At 39.1% G+C, this 17618-nt stretch overlaps 1 protein-coding gene across 2 annotated transcripts in view; it reads left to right on the forward strand.

Annotated features, from left to right (window-relative positions):
* Nucleotides 1-15960, forward strand: part of Tmtc2 (Transmembrane O-mannosyltransferase targeting cadherins 2) — a 60872-nt gene extending 44912 nt beyond the window's left edge. For both annotated transcript variants that reach the window (XM_065302989.1, XM_065302988.1), the window contains 4 exons: nt 1544-1684; nt 5955-6039; nt 12264-12442; nt 14422-15960. In XM_065302989.1, the coding sequence (XP_065159061.1) occupies nt 1544-1684; nt 5955-6039; nt 12264-12442; nt 14422-14574 (558 nt within the window). In that variant the 3' untranslated portion in view covers nt 14575-15960. The remainder of the gene's footprint in view (nt 1-1543; nt 1685-5954; nt 6040-12263; nt 12443-14421) is intronic.
* The last annotated feature ends 1658 nt before the right edge of the window (nt 15961-17618 follow it).

Here is a 17618-nt window from a genome sequence, read left to right on the forward strand (position 1 = left end):
TGGCAATTTGAAAAGTTTTTTCTACGCATCGGTAGGCACTGCGAGGTGTTCTCAACGTGGTCGTTTTCAAAGCGAAGACTTTTTACTTTCGCGGTTGCGCTTCAATCAACATGCGCATCCCGAGAGGGTGCTATCAGCGCTCGCCGCCATTAGGTATGTATGGGCGCAGTGTGCGCTTCGGCGGGTATTAAAAGAAAAGTCCGTTTGGAAATTTTTGCAAATTGGTTCGCCACTACTTGTTGGAATTTTAATGTGAAATTTTCTTCTGCTTTACCTTTTTTCGGCGCCTTCATCGGGAGAAAAAATAAATATAAAAGTTTCTAAACAGTCGGTATATTAAAATCTCTTTTGCTGGTCGGCGTGTTTGTCATGATTATGCGCCCGGTTAAAATGGCGATGCGTTTTCGCATTGTGAAAGCTTATGGAGATTACATGTATATTCCATTATCATATACTTGCATAAATTTATGTATCACTCCCTGCGCCGTGCTCGCGATAGAGCGAACGATGGCTTTGGGGCTCGGCGCACTTTTCCTGCGTGCATTCGACGCGAAATCCTGGCGCGCGAGTGCATTTTGTTTCCGTCGGTCTCCCTCTCAGTGTGCATTTGCGGAAAATGTTCGGAGTACATGCGAGACCGTCCCATGAGAATTGGATTCTGAGTTGGTATTAAAATTTACATGCTGCACAAGAGAAAAAAAAAACAGCGCACATACCTACGAACCGACGAGTCGTAGACACAAATTAACCAAATAAACTGTTATCACAGTGTACGTTTTTGCATTTTTGCAAATTCTGCACGTTTAACATTTGTATAAAAGTCAATTTTCAAATAATAGCAAATTTTATCTTTAATTCTCTCACCTTTGTTCGGCCACAATGACCTCTCATTTCTTAACTCTTACTTACTTGTATTCTTTTTTAGTTTGTTTGCGTTGAATGAATGTGTGCTATGTGAGCGCAGTTCAATTTTATTCTCCTCTCACCGACGCTCCGCGCAGCGATAAAACTCAACTCCGATGAGAATTCCCTTTCTTAGGCGGCCATTTTGGCGCGCACATGCAATGTGTGCATTTTGCAAATGAACACACGCCCGGAATGTTGTCTTTGGTCTCTTGTCGACCTCCCAGCCGTCGCCTTCGCAGTCTTTGCGGGATTTCCGTTGTCTCCAGCGCGTTGTTTTTTAGTCCCTGCATTTCCCGACAGAGTCTTAGACGCAAGCGGCCATATGCGCCCGGCATTAGTTTCGGACATTTTCCGGGCGGCGGCGCGCGTCTTCGGAGACATAATCCCTTTTATTGCCGTTTGCGGCACTCCGGAATACGGAATGCACAGGCGGCGCCTTGGGGTGCGCGTTGCGTAATTAGCATGCTGGGGGCGATGCAAAGCGCGCGAGGATTGCATACTGAAACAACGCAAATGTTTGAACTTGCCAATGTTGTTACATAAAACAATAATAGAATCATAAAAAATACAACATTATATAATGTACTTACAACAAAACTTTTCTTATATAAATTTTATATTTTTTTGCTTGTTTCAGAGCGTTTTCAATGTTCTGGGTGAGACTTTGGCAAGATTACAACAAAATGAAGAAGCCGAACGATGGTATCAAGCTGCTTTAAATGCCCAGCCCGATCATGTTCCAGCACACATCACTTACGGCAAATTATTAGCCAAAAATGTAAGTAAAGTTTTTATTTTTTTTCTATTATATGATTTTTTCACTCGTTTGATAATTTATTTAAATTTGTCCTGTCGAAAGCAAAAAATATATTCAGACATAACCAATCAATAACCAGCAAATGCGTGGAGCGTTATTTGACGTTATCGCACATAACACCACGGCCCAAACGACAGTGCTCACACAAACACGCGCACATAAATAAAAGCTCACTGTTGTGTGTAGGTACTGCCTGTAATGCGCAGAGATATAGATAGCCAATCGCCAATCGATTGTGCAATGAAGGGTGGAATCTCGCTTGCGCGCGTACTTTGGCCATCATCCCGTGTGGCAGGAGCAGGACTGCACCGGCGCTGATATGATTGTATACTAGGTGGGAATTAATTCTGACGCGTCATCAATCAATTCGTATTTTTTTAAGTGAGCGATGTGCGCCCAAGGCGAACAAACAAAAAACGCCCGATAAAAAATTGTCATAGAAAATACAACAACTGCATCAAAATACCTCGCAGGTAATTTTTTATGATTCAAAATTGTTGTTTTCGTTGTTGATGCAGTTGCGCATTAACGCCAATGCAGATAAATCATCGTTTGTGATTTTTTTAGTGATTTGACAGCGACAAAACGACGAAATAATAAAATGTAAAGTGAAGTTTTCGAAGATTGCACTTTAGCAAAATAATAAATGTAATCATTATAAAAATCTCATGCGGAACTTTACTTTGAGATTTACTAGTGCTTGCTTTCTCACAAATATAAAGGCAATTGAAACTGCAACGTCATGCACTTATTACATGCACTTTGAGTCGAGTGCGCCATTATTATTTCGAAACGTCAATCGCTTTTCGAAAGCAAACGAAAGCCTGAGGTATTCGCGATGCTTGTTACCTAGCTAAGCTCCCGATTGAAAATTGCAGACCAAAGGGAGAAGGAAACTAGGGATAACTACAACAGTGTTTGCAATCAAACTTCTTGCCGAGATTTACAAACTGTATAAACTGTATTAAACTTAAGTTGTTGTTTAGTGCCGGGGTGGTGAACAGTCGCACGCGCGAATAAAACCAACCAATAACAAACGCAAACACAGCGAGCGCATTAAGGACGAAAGGTGAAAGGTGAATCGCAAGAATTCCGGCTTGCACTTGCACGTATTACAATTGTAATAAGAAGAAAAGGTGTAAGTTGTGTTAGCTGACTTGATTTCGTGATTTCCGATGTAGAAACAAATGCTGTACAAAGTTTTATGATAATTAAACTTGTATTTTGATGTAAATTTTAAAGAAAATTTTAATTTTTTTCGTTATTGATGTCAAATTTTGCAAAAAAAATGTTTGCAATTTATTTTTCTTTTAAAAATAATTAGTTTAATTCTGCGGTCTGCAGGACAATCAAGCCGGTGACTTTGTGTCGCGGATTTGTATGTAACCAGGTCGCGCATAACTAAGCCGCCATTACATTAATATTGCGAACCACCCCTGCGCTCGACTGAGCTAAGGTGAACCGCTCATTAGGAATAATTAGCAGAGAGCACAAAAAAACGTACACGGAAAGAAACGAAACAAAAATAGCAAAGCCAAACAATGCAGGCAGGCATGAATATCACGTTTGCACAATTGCGGCGGTAGTCGCATAAATGTGTAAATAAGGATAAAAAAATTATTGCTAATGTAAGCAATTAGGGCACAACTCTAAAGTTTACTAATCCAACGAGGTAAAAATCATGTTGCATAAATAATTAAATTTAACTCATTTAAAGTACCTACTTTGAAAGAACAACAAAAAAAAACAGTTTGATAACAACGGTGAAACAATAAAATTGAATGGTAACGAGTTGGATAGATATCTGGTGATTAGGAAAATTGGCAATTGAAGGATATCGCCAACTCGCTTGAGTGTTTGGGGCTGCGTTTGCTTCGAAGCCTATGATCGCGAGTATCTACGAGCCGAAGAACACTCGACGGTGGTTTATCAGTAACGAGCGATCGACATGCGATGCACTTTCGTCTAGCAGCCAGTCTATTTAACTACGGATTATCGTGTGCTCACAATCAATCGCGTACGCCCGCTCTCAATCAGATTGCAAAACTTTCCGACTCATTCACGAAAATTTTACTCAAATTTTTGTATAAATCGGAAATTTTATTTTAATTTCATTCAAACGAATAAAATGTTGATATATTTCTTAGTAAAATAATTGTGATTTTTTATAATTCAACAGATTTTTTAATACTTCTTTGTTAGCTTAAGTTTCACCTTTGTACCGTTTGCTTTGCGGGACATAATGAAAGACTAAAACTTCACGAATGTAAATTTCCGGAAATAACCCCACGGTACACGTTCCAACGTGTATTCCTTTGTGTGGAAAAAGTGCGGTCCAAAATTCCCTTTGTGTCCACGTCCCTATAATTCATTGTTAATGAGAAGGTAAGGTTTAATTAGGACTCTGGATAAATATTAATAGAGGACCGCTAACTAGCGCATATATTTGCATTGAACGTCTTCGGCATGCGGCCGAAATGAGCTAGACGGATGATGGCCACTGCCTGCGTCGTCGCCGGGTCGAGCAAACAGGTTAAGCACATAATTCAGAGCCGCATTAATCATATACCACCATCGTGGGCCCAGGGATCGACGCAAAGGACGACGGTCATAAATTGTGTATAAATTTTGCAAATTAATAAATATCTTTCGCATACCTGACTTGTAACAATACAAAACAATAGAATATGATGTTACAAAAGGTGAATATCAAACGCTGTGAACGCGTAAAGCGCAAGATGAAATAGAAATCAATATTATTGTTGCACCTGCAATTGAAGCATCGTTCAACACTGCAGCCCTTTGTACTTGGCGGGTTTCAGGTACATATATCGTACGCTTTTTGGTTTTCCGTTGGAAATTTGTTGAATTTCCAGCCGGTTTTCGTGGAATTCCTTTAGCGTTTCATATCTGCGCGAATGCCTTTGAACTTGGATGCCAACCCCTCTTGCGTTATTTCATCCACATACCTTTTTTAGTGTTTTGCACTGCGTCCGCGCTGGTAAAATGCAAGATATGCGTTGTGGTTGCGGCTCGCCGTGAAAAATCGATAATAAAAGCGAATACTTTTTTACGTCCGTTTATTTCCCCATCTGTTTTCGCACAGCTCCGTTCCGGATTTTGTCGCTCTCCGCTTGTCCCATATTCGAATGCGTCGGCGTCGCCGGCGTCGGCCGGAGATGCATTAGGTCTTCGCGTAGATTAATAACGCGGATTATTTGAGGGTCGCGTCGGGGGTTTCTATTTCGCATCCAAGCGCGCCATAATAGAACGGTTGACATTGGCAAAATGCCGGATGTTTCCGGATGCTTACCATATTTATCAGAAGTAGAGGAAATTTATCCATCTGTTCATTTTTTTTTCTTCACTATACATTTGATCCAACTACCCATGCCTAAAATTTAATCAAAACCGAAAAAACAGGGATTCAATATTTATTTAATGTTCCAAGGATGAAAATTCAATTTCATACGTTTAATGCGTCAAGTAAACACATTAAAAAATCTAAACCTTACGAGCTGAGCAAACATTTTGAACACAAAGTATACGACGAAGCCGATGGCGGTCGGCGGCGTGGGCGGCGCGTGTGGATTTTCAGATTTACTTATTACTATTCCATGCGTTTCTCGCTTTCGCCGCAGCGCGCATTTCTTCCGGCAATCTCTGCCACTCTCATATCGTCGTGTGCGCTTCTTACGTGTGCAAACAATAGTCGAGGCATACCGCGTTTCCAATGTTTCCATTTACAATATTGCAAATGAATAATGTATACAGGGTCATACGCCCGTCGCCTTCACCAACACAGTATTTTAGAAAACCTGTAGACACTAGCAAGCCACTCAATCCAAACATAGTTATTACACAATTTTACAAATTGACAAAAATACAAACGAAACATACAAGTGTATATATTGAATAAATAATGCAATGAAGCGTAAAAGAGGAAGTGCAATATTTGCTTTGCATAATATGTAGAAGTTTATACGTGTGCTGACGTTGTGATGAAGTAATGCAGTGCTAAACGAAACACACACGCGGTTTGATTCCGGAAATTAAAGCGATCGCCGAATGCGAGCAGCGAGCGCATGCATGTTAACAAAGCCAGCGTTGAATTTGCTCATTTCTCGCCCTGTCTCATATATAAAGTTAGATATATCTGAAATTTACTCGGGACGTGACAGAAAAAAGAATCACTTTCATTGTGTATGTAAATGTTTTACTTTTGTTATAGGTGAGTCGACTAGCTGAAGCTGAACAATGGTTTAGAAGAGCACAGCGTTTAGCACCAGACGATCCCAGCGTCTACCATCATTATGGTAAGTATTTTATAAAGTACTTACATTGTAAACATTACTTACATTGCGCAACTTTTATTGAAAACTCACTCGCTCAGTGCTGTCACACAGAATACAATATCTTCAACGAATTCATCCCAATATTTGAATCTTACAAAACTCGTTCCGTTCCGTTACGTAAACCAAAAGAACACCAAGAAGACAATAATATCGTGCAAGCGAGCATCGGTATGAAAACGCCAAACGCAAACATCCACATGCAAGACGACGGGAGACAGTTTGAAATCAAAGAATAAAGCGTCCGACCGTTTGGCGCTGCCGGAGGAGTTTGCTTGCGTTTCTAAAGATGTGTGTGCGCGCACGTCGACGGCGGAGAATTCGTTCCGTCACGTCGCGTCGTCGTCATCGTTCTCATCGCTCTCGTCTCGGAGAGTTTGCAAATACGCCGCGGAATTTATGCCAGCCGTGCACCGAGAATGTCATATATGGCGAGCATCGCAGCAGAACTCTCTTCGGTTGGAAATCATTCGGGCGCAAAGCGATCATCTGTAATCTCTTGGTTGCTCCGCCGGCGCAAGCGAAAGGATTGCACGTAGACCAAACATTCATTGTGTGTACAAATTGCGAATATCAAAAACGTTAAACCAAACGAGCGGAAATCCGTCGAGAAAAATTCGTTTCAAGAAAAATTTTCTATATTTTTCTCTTGTGATTATTATTTATCGATTAATTCTTACGTACCCCAATAGAATATTAAAGAAATTGCTTTCCCAAATCGATCAAACCTGTGATACCGCATCAAGTTTGAGCCGCTGCGGTAAACATTGAAATAAGGTCTCTTTAGCCAAACCTGCCACCTCACCCTCAAAGACGATAAAGGCGTAGGCGTTTTCGGTGCGCATCACTCAGCCTAGCGATGCGTGCGTATAAAAATGAACACAAATATTTACATTTCATGAATATTTTATGCGTCGCGCCGTGCATCGTTCGCCGTGGCGGAAATTAGAATGCCGTGCGTGGAACAAAAGCGTGGTGTACCTGCCTGATGGTCCTGTCTCGGCGGGTCGGATGGGCCGAACATCAGCAGCATCCCTTGCGCACGTGGAGCTACGTAAATATAAACGTGAAGCCCGTAAAAAACCGTGGCGAAGGTGCGCGGGCGAAATGAATACTGCAAATGCCCGCATGTTCTCAACGGGGGTGTCGGGTGTTGCTGCGAAATAGGGAAACATAAAGGAAGAGGAAAGTGCAATGGTTTTTATAGCGTTTCATATTTTTCGCACCGGGATGCATATTTTTATGCGTGCACCGGAAATCTTTATGAAATACGTCAGACGTGACAACCCTAAAAGCAAATTTACAGTTTTTACTCAAAAATGTTAAAAAATTGGAAATTTGTTGATAATTTTTGAAACATTTAGTATATGTATGTCAGAGGTACAGTGACTCATCTTTCTCTCGTGGAATTTTCGGGTTTGGTGGCGAAATTTCGCACTAATTATTAATGAGGAAAGTTTGTTTGGCCGGCGCGCTCGTAATTATTCCGCACCCTCTAGTAAAATAGTAAAATATACGGTGTGGCAGCGAGAATCTAATACATATTACATGTGAAATAGTTTTCGTATTTTGCACACCCGAGTTTAGTTTCACCAGAGAGCGATTATTAATTTTATTCGAAAATCCCCGCGAGAAAAGTAATAATTTTCTGGTTTATGCACATGGTGCCATCTGTTGTGCAATAGATCATAAAATTTATATAAGTGGCCACCCAAAATTCAGATATTATTATATTTTAGCATTTTTTGTTGCGTTGTGCTTCGCCTCGTCGTAGTGTTGAAACTTTGGAAGGACGTGTCTGAGGATCATTCATCATAGCTACACCTTTCACTAATAGTGCACTATGACCTCCGCCGGCTCGTTCTTCCTGTTCGCTCGCCTCATTTTCTACCCTTTTGCTCGCCTTCCTCATTTTCCTCGCTTCGCACGTCCGTCTGCCTCGCCGCAGCTCCTTATAATGCGCAATTCCGCATAATACATTCTCCTTGATCGAAACTTGCTGAATAACAGACCTCACCGACGCCCACGTTTATGTGTGAAGTGATGAAAACCGCGCATACACTTATGTTGTAGAAGGCATCATAGTGTGGCGCGGTAACTACATGAAAATTCAATCAATTACTCTCTTTTAGTTAAAGCGATCGCTCTCGCGCGCTCGTCGATCGACGGCGGCCGGAGTGAATTGACGAGAATAGTTCGCTTCGTGTTTGAGCCGTTATTGTGAATCATCGGGGCGTACCACGCGGCGAAAAAAAACTTCCTGCTGGTTTTTGCATCGACATTGAACGAAGCATGCTGAAAACTGGAACTAGAACCGTTGGAACATGAAAGTCTATTAATGTGTTACATTGTTCTTTTGATAGACAAAAAAGGAATGTGAAAAGAACGCACAAAAGAAAAGTTAGTTTCACGTCAAACATTTAATTAATATTTAAAATGCTATATGTAGCGCCATCTGTATTCAAATTAACATAGGATGAATGCTAATATTACTTATTTTTAACATTTGCACACCGGCAATGTACTTGAAGCATTTAGCAGTCTCAAAAGAACATTTCATACACTCGAGTTCGTGCCGCAGTAATATTATAAGCGAAAATACACACGTAATATTTGCCATAACGAGAAGCGGCAAAATTCTGTTTTGTCTGCGCGCGTCTTCCTACGCCGACAGTCTCTAATTCGGCTTTTATACTTTTACATGCCGCCTGGCTGAAGCTGCGAGTGCGGGGAACAATTATGCAAATACCTGACAAACGTAATGAGCCGTTGAAAATGTGTAATTGTCGGGTGGCGCATGAATAAAACGAGGACTTCTTTTAGCCCCAAGTTATATTCCACTTTTCTACCCTCTTCCCAACGGAATTCTCCCCTTTTTCTATACTTACAAAAAATGGCAAAAAATAGAAACGCAAAAAGTCATATTTTTGACTGTTGCTCTTCCGCGAGTTGTTTAAAGTATGTTTAATTTTTAAAACAAAGTTTATATAAATATTTCAAAGAAATTTGTATTGATTTTAGTGCCTTGTGCCTTTACTTCATCTTAAAAATTGAATTTCAAATCACTGCGAAAGGTTTCATGGAACAATACAACACAAAACTGAAATCTGCAATATTTTATTCAGTGTTTTGAATTTTTTGACATTTTGTGTACCAAACTTACCATAATTTTTATCGGTCAGAAAAATGCAACATTGAAACTATATTATTGTTATAAAATTCTCGAATATAACTAAATCCAAGTGAAGCAGGCGCACGAAAACGGGTAGCAACCAAAAGTGATATTATACTTTATACGTCATAAAGAACTAAAAGCCACTATAGATCCCGAGATGGTTGGCTCGTTCGCCGGTTGGATTCGTTTCCGTGAGCGCGCCACGCTTCCCCCGAAGTATATATTGTAATAAGTTGGAACTAATGCAAAGAAAAGTCGTGACGGTGGCTGGCGGCTGCTTGATGGCGACCGTGTGCTCCTTGGCGCTCTACGTAGTTTGTTGGTTGTGGTAGTAGCCGTTTGGAAGGATTCGTTTTATCGGATGATAAATAAAATTCCGAATAGCCCATTTGATCCTTCTTTAAACTCATCCCTGGTTTTACCGCCGACATTAATTCTTATCTTATCGTTCTGTTTGCTGTTCTGCGCGAGTGTTCGACCTTTAAGGAACAATTTTCCACCAGGACTTTCTCTTAGCACAGCCGAATATTTGGCAAACGCACAAACTGCAGACGTATCAGGAAGCAGGAGTTTGATAAAAAGTTACAAGTTATGAGGTTTTAATCCTTTTTGTTTTAAAAATAATATTTTTCATGAATGAAAATCTTTTTTATTGGCATGATTCATATATGTTGTCATATTCCACACGTTTGTATGTTTTATTCGTTTTTATTATTGTCACACTTCCCGAGGGTGGGCGAGGCGTAAAAGCGACATAATTTTTTTTCATTTATTCGTGGATCACGGCGTCGCGTGGAATTCTCGCACGCCGGCGATAAATAAAGTAATGACATAACACGGCGGGACGCCGACAAGGGGTGCCAGATTCCTGCACACCCTCTTTCGCTTGTAGATTTTTGTTCTTTAAATTTGCTTCGATATTAAACGCGACACAAACAAAAAAAATTCTGAAGGAAAAAGTGCTGATAAAATGACATTTCTATAGAAGCAGGAGGCTTCTTGTATTCAACTCGTATGAGCTATATACTCGTAAAGTCATGTTGGTGGAAAGAATTTAAGTATAAAAAGGCGCAATCTTTTTATTGTCATGTCGCGCATGAAGCGTTTCGTTCTCAAGATTGCCATGCGAGCAATGATATTTTGGAAAAGAGCAACTTTTTTTTATTTGCAACGCTCTCTTGTTTGCTAACAAAAGTCCAAACGTTTTTGCTTAGTCGATATATAGAGTAGCGTATACTGAAACAATTTCACAAAAGAAAAACTCGCACATTGAGCACTTGTTTAATATTTTTTAAGTGCAAAAAGTAGTTTGTTATAAAATAACACAATTTACTTTTTTTAGCAAAGAAAAACGTAAAATTTATGAATAAATTTTATTCTATACCTTCAATGGGTATTCTGACTTGACTTTTTTCATCCCTCACATATGATGTGTATCTCGCCGTTTGTATTGTGTTAAATCACGTGTATGCTCGTTGAGTGTATTGCGTATTGCGCCGAATTCTGTTATTCGCATTCGTCCTTCCGCCGAGCGTGTAGGTGTAGCTATTGTTCCCGTATTCCTTGTTCTCGTGCGCATCCCAGAAAAGTATCATCCACTCAAGCCGTGTCAGGCGTCGCACTGTGTGTGTATATTGCTTTAATCCCTCATCTAAAAATATCATATGCACCCTCCGACGGGCATGGAGCCTTCGCGATGTACTGGAAGAGGAAAAGGCAAATGGTGGAGGAAAAGCGCACATGGTGGAGCGTAGTGAAGCGAGGACTTATTACCATATACATCGCGCACTTAAACGCGCAATGCGATATCAGGGCACAAAGCTGACAAGCTGCCTTGTTAGAAAAATATTGCTGGAAACATAAAAAGCATGAAAACAGCAAGGCATTTGATTTCCAGGAAGATATGAGGGAAACAGCTATTATTCTATAAATATCAACGGCTAAGCTGCAATTAGTGTAACTCCATTGTGCAATGACTTACAGTATTTTAATTAATGCCTAACCAAACGTATAGAGAACAATGAGAAAAAATTTAATAAATACAGTGATAAAAATAGCGTTAGAAGAAAAACACATTGAAAATATGACAAATATTTTTGTAGATGATATATTATTCATTTGTGTCGTTTCACTTTCTTTTGTTTTTCACATTATTTCGCCTTTTGTGCGTATATTTCCCCTAAAAAAATATTCCTTCGCGTTGCGTATATGCTTCGACATGGCCAAGTTTGGAAGATGTATAAATTGATTTTATAAATCAATATTCTTTACGATGGCACAGCTGTTCCGAACAGGCCGTCGAACGGAACGATACAATACACACACATACCGCCGAAAACTCTTCCAACACTACGTGTATTCTATGTACTTACTTGGCCAGAAAGGCAGAGGTGCAACCTATACGTTTCCACTTCTACTGCCCAAAAAAACGAAAGCAAGGATGGGCGGAAAACACAACGGTGCGGTGCTGGTGCCGTCGGGACTAAATCGAAAGGAAAACGTCGCGCTAGCGCTGGCAGGCTGGAAATGGTGAAATATACTGCAAACACAAATTCGTTTTGTTCTGTCTTCCACACGACTCGAGCCGTGCTCGGCCGTCATTCCTCAATACGCGATATAAGATATAATAATACGTGGAAAAAGTGGAAGGCGCAGGCACGGCACGGGCGGAAAACAAACGATATTCGCGGAAAACAATACCAGCAAGTCGAAATCGAGAGCGACCCGTTTCGTCTCTTTTCCGTTTTGCTTCAAAGACGCGTGCCCGCCGGCCGTTGCACGATATTTCGTTTGCTGATGTCATTTTCTTACATGCCGTGTTCCTAAATTATATTCCCCTTCAATTTATTTCCAGGCTTTCTCTGAAGCTTGGACTTAAGAAATACGATTTCAAAAATGTAGACAATTGCCATTTTAATTGTCTAATTTCTGGTTTGGATAACCAAAAAATGTCTTCTTCTTTGAGACAAAGAAATGCGGATTTTTAAATTAATTTATACATTTATTGTTCCAGGCGAATTTTTAGCCTCAAGGGGGCGGCACAAAGAAGCAGCAGGGCTCTATGAGCGAGCAGCGGAATTACGACCACACGATTTTGAACTTTCTGTGGCGGCAGCAACGGCCATGCGACAAGCAGGACGACATCAAGATGCAGAACGATGGTATCGGAGAGCAGTCATCATTAAACCATCGGTAGGTGACGATAAAAATAATAATTTAAGCTTGAATAACCTTTAAATACAAACATAATCACTAATGTCATAAGTTAACCAAAGTTCGCACTCGAGTTGATTATGATTTGCTGCAAAATTAATTAATCCTGGTGGGAATTGCCGGGCACTCGTTAGGCGTTCACGACCATGATGATTATTAGTTTACCTGGTAGGTGTTCAGCGCTGAAAAGGTCAGCGCATATTAATTAAGGCATCGCACAATAACGCAGCGCGAGGCGTCGAGGGCGTGATAAAACGACCGGCGTCGTCGAACGACGAGATTAATATCGCTCGGCGGCGGCAGCGGGCGATTTGTTTGTTGCCCAAATAAATAACATTTTAGCTTTAACAACCACCCGCAGGTCAGCTGCGCCACCGCAAGCAAAGAATTATTTCGTCTGGAAGCGAAATTGTTATAAAGTGGAGTTTTTTTTCGCTGTTCCGTTTTCCGTTCCGTGCTGGACGCGTTCATTTGTAACCTCAAACAGAAGCAGGGTGCTGAAAATGGGACGGGGTCTAAGTGTAGAAATGAAAGGAAAGTGAGGGCAGCGAGGAACGGGAAGGGTTTTTTGTTTTTTCTCATGGATTACACATATACCTTTGGTGAGCAAATGGGCAAAACGAACACAACGGATAAAACGGGCTGTATGAACAAAAAACCGGAAGAAAATGCTCCGGAAAGTGGCGAATTTACTTCAACACGACGTCTAGTAATGGGGCTTAATTAATTTTATTCAATGTTTTGCCCACATTCAAAACGTACCCTTTTTTAGAGCAATGTTTAATTATCTGAATCAACACTAAACTCGCCAAAAATAATTCAAGAAAACACATAGCTTTTATTAGAAATCTGTTTCCGCTTTCCGCTGCTCCAGTTAAAATTGAATTCGAATGCATTTTGAACAATGTAGACAATGTAAAGTGATATATGACGGTAAATCGATGATGCCAGTTGAACTTCCAAAGCGGATAACCGCGGCTAACATAAGACTAACATCCATATTCCTTGCAGTAGCAAGTAACAAGTAGCAAACAACTAACAAGTTGCTTTTGTCCAATTGTAACTCTACCTACTTACAAAGTTGACGCAATGCATCGATTTTCAATCGTCGCCTGAACGCATTCAACCTGCAGCACTACTCACTTGAATTACCTTATCGATTGTTTGTAGAATTGCGTGTGTAAGACGCAAAATCTATATTCAAATTGGGGACAACTTGAAGAGGCGAAGCGTACGAAAGCGGTGATGCAGTACGCGAAGCGCAGAAGGTAAAATAACAAATGTCGTTATGTGCGCCGCAGCGGGCAGGTTAGTTGCATTGTTGTCGAACGTATTTATGCTCATTTTCTTTTGTGCGGATTTCAATGAGACTCGCAGCGAATTGTTATGTTTACGCCGAGTTACTATGAGCACCGTCAGTGATTATTATGAACAACTCTATGACGAGGATGAAAACTTTTAATGATCATTTTTTTATACTCAGTAAAATTCCTAAAAACATGTCATAGTTTTATAAACAATACTAAACTTTCATTTACCAAACAGTAAATATTATATGAGTAAAATTTAAAAAGAGTTTATGCATGTAATATAAATCAAGGATATTATTCGTTCCTGACACGTGCAAATCCGGTGAAAATCGTGTGGGGCTGATTTTGTTCGTTTTATCGCTGGTTTACTGCATCGCTGCATCGTTGTTGCATCGTCGACGGCAAACATTTATTTCCAGGGGCACATCGGATTTCCCTGATTCACAGTGCGCTGGCTCTAATTAATTAGGACTATCTGCCAACTATCGATATGACGTTTGCGTCAATTTTCCTCTACGTTCAATTATTTTTAATTTGAACATCAAACACAACAGCGAAACGAATAATTTACACAAATATCGTCATCATTAAAGCGTTAAGCGTAAAGCGTTAAAGTTTTTTAATTATTGAATAATTCTTTTGTTATAGGATGCACGAGGACACACGAATCTCGGAGCAATTCTTCATCTTAATGGAAAATATCGCGAAGCAGCAGACAGTTACAGAGAAGCGCTGCGTTTGCAGCCAAACGACGTGACGACTTTGACGAATCTGCATCGCTTGCACACGGTCATGACTTGACGGTAAATCAAAATTTCCAACTTACGCGAAATTAATTAATTACCCTTCCTGGAAGTGTAACCTCACGTGTTAAATTCTATTCAGTTGCATCGAATCGAAACATTTCTACCAACGAATTATTTAAATTGGGCAAATCAGTTAAATAGTTTATTAAATTATGATGAAATTAATTAAATCAAATGTCGCCGATGATTTTGGGACCATTGTGCACATTCTATCGGCCAAAATTTCACGACTACCGATGACGGAATGATGTGGTTGATGCGTAAAACATATAATATTGTAAAATGTAAATACTTTACTTGTACATGTGTTGTAAGATATGAAAATTACGAGGCAATGAAGAAGACGTAAAGAGGGATATTGACAATATGTAAATGACGATCCATAGTGATATTTTTTCATCAAGTACACGAGACATAGTATGAAATATGTAGCAAGATTATCGAGGACCGAAGAGATGCACACACAACACTCAAATGAACAATAAAATTCAAGCGATGAACAACATAATTGTTTATTGGTTGAATACGATTGCTTTGTTTGATTTAATTAGATCAGCCAATTGTACAAACAAAAATATCTAGTGAATAGATGAACATGGAACTGAATGATCATTTTTTAAAGCAAATTGAACAAATTTTGTAAATACAAACAAATATGTTGTATAAAATATATACAGAATGAAATAATTCGATTACTTCGACTATGAATGATTTATATGAAGCGTAATGAAATTGATTATCGACGGATTAACAAATAAACAAATAAACTGTAAATGTTATTTCTTAATCAAATTGAAAGTGATATTAATGTAAATATTATTGCTACACAAGAAGAGATGTGCTGAATAATGATGAAATAATATCTAAAAAAAACGTCTAAGAGAATTTAAGTACTAAGTATTGATTGTAAAAAGCAAGAAAATGTAAAATATTGCCACCAACATCGTTTTGGTTGATTCAGATTTTTTTCAATCAGAAATTTCTCATAATTTCATTGCACAAATATTCAACAACAATAACAGGCGGTCGAAATCAATCAGTGAGATTGATTGATTCCGAATGTTTATCACAACCATACAAAATATATAATTAAAAGATAATAATTGATAAATATAACAAAATATACCGCAAAATTGCTTCTTACGTAAATGGTTTTGGATCATAAATAACACACAAACCGATACAATTTCAATGTTATGAAATACGATCATTTGAATTACCTACACTCATGACGACGATATTGACTGGATGATGAAAACTAAATAGGTACGATTGAATTATTATAAAATATTAATATTGTTGGCTTTTAATGGAAGAACGTATCCTGTAATATGTATTGATACATATATGAAATAAAGCTTAACTTATTTTGTGTACAAAAGCTGTGTTTTCTTTCTGTTTTTTACTTTATCTGCTTTATTTCTCTTCGATTTCATGTGGTGTCTTTATGTGTAACTTGTTGCACTTACACAGGCTTCATTTCAAAGACTGCGAAAGCCTTTGAATGCTTTCAGCGCGTTTCGGAACATTTCAGAACGTGAATTTGCTTGCGCGCTATTGATATGGGAATTGATTGTCGTAGGGTTCGGCGATTGCGAGCAACACGTTGCAGTTTATCCAAGAAATCCTCAAAAAATACATGTGGCTCCAAGCTTCAATCGGCTAATGTAAGTGGATAGTCGATGGACGATGACGACACTTGAGATAATATCAGCAATTTTGTTTAGTGTTATTGGCGTCGATTTTCTTCAACCGATAATATCATGGATTTTTCTATAACATGTATGAGTTGCTGCGGAATATATGCTTGTTTGAGCTGAAATGCTATAATTTTGTAATTATAGCAGTAAAAAGTAATTTTCGAAAAGTTTTGAAGTTTACCAGCAGAACTTGAAACTTGCACAACTTTAACTTTGCTCAGCTCGCTCATCATCTGCGGCCAATGTCGGCGTCGGTTGGGCACGCTATTCGTTAAAAAGTCCGCCGTATATATTAATTAATATCCGTGTAAGGAGATTAAAGCGCGTCTATTTTAATCTGAGGAAAAGTTTCGACGTCCGCCCGCGCACGTAGTGGACACGGCTGCGGCGGCAAAGTTGCTGCTCCGCTTCGAGATGCCTCGCCGCCGACCGCAGAATTACCTAACAAGTATTTTAGATAAGGGCCAGAAAGTTTGTTAATTACGCGATGCGTTGTACAATGTATCAAGTTACAAATTTGCACGAGCGCTGCTTTCCTGCATATAGCATTACTTCTTCAAAACGGCTCAAACAATGTTTCTGCAAAATTTTCTAAATAGAATCATTAGCAATGATGACTTGACTTGACCCATATTTATTATTTCGAAAGTGTAAATTCAAGAATAATATTTCCATGACTTGCAGTTGTAAGAGATAAGCCTACTTCATTAAATCGTTTTTAATGAGTCGTTTTGTAAATACACGCTTGAATACACAAATTTACAAAACAATTCTGTCAGCAATATTTATTGAATGAAGAATGTGATTATTTCATATCAGAATAATAGTTTTACAGCGTATTATTGAACCTTGGAAGTTTGTTTAACAATTGATTTAATATTATCATCATTTGGGTTTTACTTATTTATTACTTCTTGTATATTTTACCACAGTCGAGCGGTGACATCCAGAACAACTTCATCAAAATGTGGCTAAATCTTTTTGTGTTAGTTTTGTGCTTCAATGAACAAATGACAGTGAATAGTTTAAAAATTTTGGGAGTTTTAAACACACCTGCAAGAAGTCATTTCTACCCTTTCGACACCATAATCAAAGGTCTTGCGGACAAAGGGCATCAAGTTACTGTAATTAGTTTTTATGGACGTGAAACACCACACCCTAACATTGAAGATATTATTCTACGCAAAATTGGCGCAACATCCGATGGGGTACAGACAAGCTCTCAAGAAATGTTCCAATTTAACGAGTGTCCTAACATAAGTCATGACAAAGGTTTTAAATTGTTGCGTGAATTTGCAAATATTTCCTGCAATGATATGTTCTCTAAACCATTCCAAAA

Source organism: Atheta coriaria, unplaced genomic scaffold (assembly GCF_025399875.1).
Source record: "Atheta coriaria isolate IRGN ID8LTWV9N9 unplaced genomic scaffold, Caltech_Dcor_3.1 hic_scaffold_5_pilon, whole genome shotgun sequence".
Lineage (NCBI taxonomy): Eukaryota > Metazoa > Arthropoda > Insecta > Coleoptera > Staphylinidae > Dalotia > Dalotia coriaria.